The following is a 10,802-nucleotide window of genomic DNA, read 5'->3' as shown; positions in this document are numbered from 1 at the left end:
AACACACACACACCATCACACACTCTGACAGAACACACACACCATCACACATTGACAGAACACACACACACCATCACACACTCTGACAGAACACACACACCATCACACATTGACAGAACACACACACACCATCACACACTCTGACAGAACACACACACCATCACACACTCAAAGCCCATCTGACAGAACACACACACACCATCACACACTCTGACAGAACACACACACCATCACACTCTGACAGAACACACACACACCATCACACACTCTGACAGAACACACACACCATCACACATTGACAGAACACACACACACCATCACACACTCAAAGCCCATCTGACAGAACACACACACACCATCACACACTCTGACAGAACACACACACACCATCACACACTCTGACAGAACACACACACCATCACACACTCTGACAGAACACACACACACCATCACACACTCTGACAGAACACACACACCATCACACACTCTGACAGAACACACACACCATCACACACTCTGACAGAACACACACACACCATCACACACTCAAAGCCCATCTGACAGAACACACACACACCATCACACACTCTGACAGAACACACACACCATCACACACTCTGACAGAACACACACACCATCACACACTCTGACAGAACACACACACCATCACACACTCAGAGCCCATCTGACAGAACACACACACCATCACACACTCAGAGCCCATCTGACAGAACACACACACCATCACACACTCTGACAGAACACACACACACCATCACACACTCTGACAGAACACACACACACCATCACACACTCTGACAGAACACACACACCATCACACACTCTGACAGAACACACACACCATCACACACTCTGACAGAACACACACACCATCACACACTCTGACAGAACACACACACCATCACACACTCTGACAGAACACACACACCATCACACACTCTGACAGAACACACACACACACCATCACACACTCTGACAGAACACACACACCATCACACACTCTGACAGAACACACACACCATCACACACTCTGACAGAACACACACACACACCATCACACACTCTGACAGAACACACACACCATCACACACTCTGACAGAACACACACACCATCACACACTCAGAGCCCATCTGACAGAACACACACACACCATCACACACTCTGACAGAACACACACACCATCACACACTCAAAGCCCACCTGACAGAACACACACACCATCACACACTCTGACAGAACACACACACACCATCACACACTCTGACAGAACACACACACACACACACACACACACACACACACCATCACACACTCAGAGCCCATCTGACAGAACACACACACCATCACACACTCAGAGCCCATCTGACAGAACACACACACACCATCACACACTCTGACAGAACACACACACCATCACACACTCTGACAGAACACACACACCATCACACACTCTGACAGAACACACACACCATCACACACTCTGACAGAACACACACACCATCACACACTCTGACAAAACACACACACCATCACACTCTGACAGAACACACACACCATCACACACTCTGACAGAACACACACACACACCATCACACACTCTGACAGAACACACACACACACCATCACACACTCTGACAGAACACACACACACACCATCACACACTCTGACAGAACACACACACCATCACACACTCTGACAGAACACACACACCATCACACACTCAGAGCCCATCTGACAGAACACACACACACCATCACACACTCTGACAGAACACACACACACCATCACACACTCTGACAGAACACACACACCATCACACACTCAGAGCCCATCTGACAGAACACACACACACCATCACACACTCTGACAGAACACACACACCATCACACACTCAAAGCCCATCTGACAGAACACACACACACACCATCACACACTCTGACAGAACACACACACCATCACACACTCAAAGCCCACCTGACAGAACACACACACCATCACACACTCTGACAGAACACACACACCATCACACACTCAGAGCCCATCTGACAGAACACACACACACACACCATCACACACTCTGACAGAACACACACACCATCACACACTCAAAGCCCACCTGACAGAACACACACACCATCACACACTCTGACAGAACACACACACCATCACACACTCAAAGCCCATCTGACAGAACACACACACACCATCACACACTCTGACAGAACACACACACACCATCACACACTCAAAGCCCATCTGACAGAACACACACACACCATCACACACTCTGACAGAACACACACACACCATCACACACTCAAAGCCCATCTGACAGAACACACACACCATCACACACTCTGACAGAACACACACACCATCACACACTCAGAGCCCATCTGACAGAACACACACACACCATCACACACTCTGACAGAACACACACACCATCACACACTCTGACAGAACACACACACCATCACACACTCAGAGCCCATCTGACAGAACACACACACACCATCACACTCTGACAGAACACACACACCATCACACACTCAGAGCCCATCTGACAGAACACACACACACCATCACACACTCTGACAGAACACACACACACCATCACACACTCAAAGCCCATCTGACAGAACACACACACACCATCACACACTCTGACAGAACACACACACCATCACACACTCAAAGCCCATCTGACAGAACACACACACACCATCACACACTCTGACAGAACACACACACACCATCACACACTCAAAGCCCATCTGACAGAACACACACACACCATCACACACTCTGACAGAACACACACACACCATCACACACTCTGACAGAACACACACACACACACACACACACCATCACACACTCAGAGCCCATCTGACAGAACACACACACACCATCACACGCTCTGACAGAACACACACACACCATCACACACTCAAAGCCCATCTGACACACACACACCATCACACACTCAAAGCCCATCTGACAGAACACACACACACCATCACACACTCTGACAGAACACACACACCATCACACACTCTGACAGAACACACACACACTCTGACAGAACACACACACCATCAAACACTCTGACAGAACACACACACACACTCAGAGCCCATCTGACAGAACACACACACACCATCACACACTCTGACAGAACACACACACACACACTCAGAGCCCATCTGACAGAACACACACACACCATCACACACTCTGACAGAACACACACACACACACCATCACACACTCAGAGCCCATCTGACAGAACACACACACACCATCACACACTCTGACAGAACACACACACACACACACACACCATCACACACTCAAAGCCCATCTGACAGAACACACACACACCATCACACACTCTGACAGAACACACACACCATCACACACTCTGACAGAACACACACACCATCACACACTCAGAGCCCATCTGACAGAACACACACACACACACACACACACACACACACACACACACACCATCACACACTCAGAGCCCATCTGACAGAACACACACACCATCACACACTCTGACAGAACACACACACACACCATCACACACTCAAAGCCCATCTGACAGAACACACACACCATCACACACTCTGACAGAACACACACACCATCACACACTCAAAGCCCATCTGACAGAACACACACACACCATCACACACTCTGACAGAACACACACACACCATCACACACTCTGACAGAACACACACACCATCACACACTCTGACAGAACACACACACCATCACACACTCTGACAGAACACACACACACCATCACACACTCAAAGCCCATCTGACAGAACACACACACACCATCACACACTCTGACAGAACACACACACCATCACACATTGACAGAACACACACACCATCACACACTCTGACAGAACACACACACACCATCACACACTCAAAGCCCATCTGACAGAACACACACACACCATCACACACTCTGACAGAACACACACACCATCACACACTCTGACAGAACACACACACCATCACACACTCTGACAGAACACACACACACCATCACACACTCTGACAGAACACACACACCATCACACACTCAAAGCCCATCTGACAGAACACACACACCATCACACACTCTGACAGAACACACACACACCATCACACACTCTGACAGAACACACACACCATCACACACTCAGAGCCCATCTGACAGAACACACACACCATCACACACTCTGACAGAACACACACACACCATCACACACTCAAAGCCCATCTGACAGAACACACACACACACCATCACACACTCTGACAGAACACACACACCATCACACATTGACAGAACACACACACCATCACACACTCTGACAGAACACACACACCATCACACACTCTGACAGAACACACACACACCATCACACACTCAAAGCCCATCTGACAGAACACACACACACACCATCACACACTCTGACAGAACACACACACCATCACACACTCTGACAGAACACACACACACCATCACACACTCTGACAGAACACACACACACCATCACACACTCTGACAGAACACACACACACCATCACACACTCTGACAGAACACACACACACCATCACACACTCTGACAGAACACACACACCATCACACACTCTGACAGAACACACACACACCATCACACACTCAAAGCCCATCTGACAGAACACACACACCATCACACACTCTGACAGAACACACACACCATCACACACTCTGACAGAACACACACACCATCACACACTCTGACAGAACACACACACCATCACACACTCTGACAAAACACACACACCATCACACTCTGACAGAACACACACACCATCACACACTCTGACAGAACACACACACACACCATCACACACTCTGACAGAACACACACACACACACCATCACACACTCTGACAGAACACACACACCATCACACACTCTGACAGAACACACACACCATCACACACTCTGACAGAACACACACACCATCACACACTCTGACAAAACACACACACCATCACACACTCTGACAAAACACACACACCATCACACACTCTGACAGAACACACACACCATCACACACTCTGACAGAACACACACACACCATCACACACTCTGACAGAACACACACACACACCATCACACACTCTGACAGAACACACACACACACCATCACACACTCTGACAGAACACACACACCATCACACACTCTGACAGAACACACACACACACACCATCACACACTCAAAGCCCATCTGACAGAACACACACCATCACACACTCTGACAGAACACACACACACCATCACACACTCTGACAGAACACACACACCATCACACACTCAGAGCCCATCTGACAGAACACACACACACCATCACACACTCTGACAGAACACACACACCATCACACACTCAAAGCCCATCTGACAGAACACAAACACACCATATCACACACTCTGACAGAACACACACACCATCACACACTCAAAGCCCACCTGACAGAACACACACACACACCATCACACACTCTGACAGAACACACACACCATCACACACTCTGACAGAACACACACACACACACCATCACACACTCAAAGCCCATCTGACAGAACACACACACCATCACACACTCTGACAGAACACACACACACCATCACACACTCTGACAGAACACACACACCATCACACACTCAGAGCCCATCTGACAGAACACACACACACCATCACACACTCTGACAGAACACACACACCATCACACACTCAGAGCCCATCTGACAGAACACACACACACCATCACACACTCTGACAGAACACACACACCATCACACACTCAAAGCCCATCTGACAGAACACACACACCATCACACACTCAAAGCCCATCTGACAGAACACACACACCATCACACACTCTGACAGAACACACACACACCATCACACACTCAAAGCCCATCTGACAGAACACACACACCATCACACACTCAAAGCCCATCTGACAGAACACACACACCATCACACACTCTGACAGAACACACACACCATCACACACTCAAAGCCCATCTGACAGAACACACACACCATCACACACTCTGACAGAACACACACACCATCACACACTCAAAGCCCATCTGACAGAACACACACACCATCACACACTCTGACAGAACACACACACCATCACACACTCAAAGCCCATCTGACAGAACACACACACCATCACACACTCTGACAGAACACACACACACCATCACACACTCTGACAGAACACACACACCATCACACACTCAAAGCCCATCTGACACACACACACCATCACACACTCAAAGCCCATCTGACAGAACACACACACACCATCACACACTCTGACAGAACACACACACCATCACACACTCAAAGCCCACCTGACAGAACACACACACCATCACACACTCAAAGCCCACCTGACAGAACACACACACCATCACACACTCTGACAGAACACACACACCATCACACACTCAAAGCCCATCTGACAGAACACACACACCATCACACACTCAAAGCCCATCTGACAGAACACACACACCATCACACACTCTGACAGAACACACACACACCATCACACACTCAAAGCCCATCTGACAGAACACACACACCATCACACACTCAAAGCCCATCTGACAGAACACACACACCATCACACACTCTGACAGAACACACACACCATCACACACTCAAAGCCCATCTGACAGAACACACACACCATCACACACTCTGACAGAACACACACACACCATCACACACTCTGACAGAACACACACACACACACACACACACACACACACACACCATCACACACTCAGAGCCCATCTGACAGAACACACACACACCATCACACGCTCTGACAGAACACACACACACCATCACACACTCTGACAGAACACACACACACCATCACACACTCAAAGCCCATCTGACACACACACACCATCACACACTCAAAGCCCATCTGACAGAACACACACACACCATCACACACTCTGACAGAACACACACACCATCACACACTCTGACAGAACACACACACACTCTGACAGAACACACACACCATCACACACTCTGACAGAACACACACACACACACTCAGAGCCCATCTGACAGAACACACACACACCATCACACACTCTGACAGAACACACACACACACACACACACACACACACACCATCACACACTCAGAGCCCATCTGACAGAACACACACACACCATCACACACTCTGACAGAACACACACACACACACACACCATCACACACTCAAAGCCCTTCTGACAGAACACACACACACCATCACACACTCTGACAGAACACACACACCATCACACACTCTGACAGAACACACACACCATCACACACTCAGAGCCCATCTGACAGAACACACACACACACACACACACACACACACCATCACACACTCAGAGCCCATCTGACAGAACACACACACACCATCACACACTCTGACAGAACACACACACACACACACACACACACACACACACACCATCACACACTCAGAGCCCATCTGACAGAACACACACACACCATCACACACTCTGACAGAACACACACACACACACACACACCCTGACAGAACACACACACACACACACACAGCCTGACAGAACACACACACACACACACACACCATCACACACTCAAAGCCCATCTGACAGAACACACACACACCATCACACACTCTGACAGAACACACACACACCATCACACACTCTGACAGAACACACACACACACCATCACACACTCTGACAGAACACACACACACCATCACACACTCTGACAGAACACACACACACACACACACCATCACACACTCAAAGCCCATCTGATAGAACACACACACCATCACACACTCTGACAGAACACACACACACACCATCACACACTCTGACAGAACACACACACCATCACACACTCAAAGCCCATCTGACAGAACACACACACACACCATCACACACTCTGACAGAACACACACACACCATCACACACTCTGACAGAACACACACACACCATCACACACTCTGACAGAACACACACACACACACCATCACACACTCTGACAGAACACACACACACCATCACACACTCTGACAGAACACACACACACACCATCACACACTCTGACAGAACACACACACACACCATCACACACTCTGACAGAACACACACACACACCATCACACACTCTGACAGAACACACACACACACCATCACACACTCTGACAGAACACACACACACACCATCACACACTCAAAGCCCATCTGACAGAACACACACACACACACCATCACACACTCTGACAGAACACACACACACACCATCACACACTCTGACAGAACACACACACACACACCATCACACACTCAAAGCCCATCTGACAGAACACACACACCATCACACACTCTGACAGAACACACACACACCATCACACACTCAAAGCCCATCTGACAGAACACACACACCATCACACACTCTGACAGAACACACACACCATCACACACTCTGACAGAACACACACACCATCACACACTCTGACAGAACACACACCATCACACACTCTGACAGAACACACACACCATCACACACTCTGACAGAACACACATCCCAAAATAACCTCGAAATCTGCACGACTTAAAGGCACAGTGTGTAATTACTCGACACTTGTTCACACTGCAGTGAGTGAGATCATATGAGGCGGTAAAACATGGCATTCTGGGTAAATCAACAACAGCAGATTTACACAATCAGACTAACTGTGTTGAGCTGGAGAACAATGAGGAGTTTCTGTCCATCAATGATCCAAACAGTGGCTAATAAAACACAGCAGATATTAAAGCGCCGCTAGTGTTGCCATGGTTACCACACAATAACACCAGAGGGGATGATGTCACTGATGGGCGACGCACACACACACACACACACACACACACACACACACACACACACACACACACGTCCTGGGGAAAATCACTGATTTACACATTATGGGACACATTTGGGATAAAGTCAACACAATATATAAAACTGATCTATATTGGGCGTTTTAATCATATAATCTTACATATTGTGCCTTTAATCAATATCTAATGATATTTGTATTTGGGTGTTATATTTTATTAGGGTGTTCTCAAATAAATTAGCATCTACGAATGTAGTAAATTAATTAAACTGATAACTGTCACTGCAAAACACTTAAAATATGAAGTGTAAGAAAAGTTATAGAACTTTAAATTTACTGTAAAGCAACTAATATTTTTATATACAAAAAATCAAAGCCGTCAAAATCAAATAGAGCTGCTATAGGGTTTTAAATACCGCTCCACCGTAACGCAGAGTTATATAATACAAAATAAATCACTGATTTCTCTGGATTTAAACATTCTGGGAAACATTTGCGAGTTAACACAATATTGTTCTAGTGGATATTTCAATCCTAAAATCTTACATATTGTGCCGTTAAGTAAAAAATGTATCACAAATTAAACTAAACAAACAGTAAAGACTGAACTCGAAGACACAACACTAAATATTGTAATATACACACACACACACACACACACACACACACATACATATATATATTATTAACTCCCAAAAGCCTGAAACCAAATCCCTCAGAAATAACACTCGAGTCGAGGAAAGCCAACATTACACACACACACACACACACACACACACACACACACACACACACACCGAGAGTCACACACACCCGAACACACTGACCCTAACCCCCCACACCTGACACACACACTCTTTAATACTCAATCTCTATCACACACAGACCATAATACTCCCTAAAGCTCACAAACACACACAAACACACACAAACAAACAACCCCCGAGAGCGCCTCGCGTCACTGTTTGCTGTGGTTTCTGCGTGTTTTGGAGGATTCGGTGTGTTTAATATTAGAGTGTGTGAGTGTGAGTGTGAGTGTGTGTGTGTGTGTGTGTGTGTGTGTGTGTGTGTGTGTGTGTGTGTGTGTGTGTGTGTGTGTGTGTGTGTGTGTGAGTGTGAGTGTGTGTGTGTGTGTGTGTGTGTGTGTGTGTGTGTGTGTGTGTGTGTGTGTGTGTGTGTGTGTGTGTGTGTGTGTGTTGCTCGGCTCAGATTCTGGAGGCGCTGCGCGGCTCTTCCTAAAACGGGCATCGGCCCCGGCGGCTCTCACCATGTCTGCGGCGCTCGGGCGCGGTGTCTGCGGGGCTGAGGCGGGGCTGAGGCGGGTTCGGCGGCGGGTTCGGGTCGCTGAGCGGGTCGGTTTCAGTCTGTCTGGACGCGGTTCGGCTTCGACTCTCTGACGGAACCCAGCCCTGTCAGCGCTTCACTTCCTCATCCGGGCTCCAGCGGGGGAGGGGCGCGATGCACATCCGGGTCATTCCGCTGCGATGCTACACGGACCAATCACAAGCGCTTTAGTAAGGCATGGCCAAATATAGAAGATTAGGGGCGTGGCTGAACCGAGGAGGGCGGGGCGCGGGCGGTAGGGGGCGTCAGAGAGCAGCGAGAAAACATGAAGTCTTCACAATAACACAACATTTAACTTTAGACAGATAGATAGATAGATAGATAGATAGATAGATAGATAGATAGATAGATAGATAGATAGATAGATAGATAGATAGATAGATAGATAGATAGATAGATAGATAGATAGATAGATAGATAGATAGATAGACAGACAGATAGATAGAT

At 47.8% G+C, this 10,802-nt stretch overlaps 1 protein-coding gene across 2 annotated transcripts in view; it reads right to left on the bottom strand.

Annotated features, from left to right (window-relative positions):
* Positions 1-10,498, bottom strand: part of capzb (capping actin protein of muscle Z-line subunit beta) — a 38,856-nt gene extending 28,358 nt beyond the window's left edge. The window contains exon 1 of one of the 2 annotated variants that reach the window (XM_079807455.1): positions 10,279-10,498. In XM_079807455.1, coding sequence (XP_079663581.1) covers positions 10,279-10,281 — 3 coding nt within the window. In that variant the 5' untranslated portion in view covers positions 10,282-10,498. The remainder of the gene's footprint in view (positions 1-10,278) is intronic. The other variant, XM_079807454.1, reaches the window with a different exon arrangement.
* Positions 10,499-10,802: the final 304 nt, after the last annotated feature.

This window comes from Gobio gobio (assembly GCF_949357685.1).
Source record: "Gobio gobio genome assembly, chromosome: 24".
Taxonomy (NCBI): Eukaryota; Metazoa; Chordata; class Actinopteri; order Cypriniformes; family Gobionidae; genus Gobio; species Gobio gobio.
Note: the sequence above shows the minus strand (reverse complement) of the source record. Positions and strands in the feature narration are given on the sequence as shown.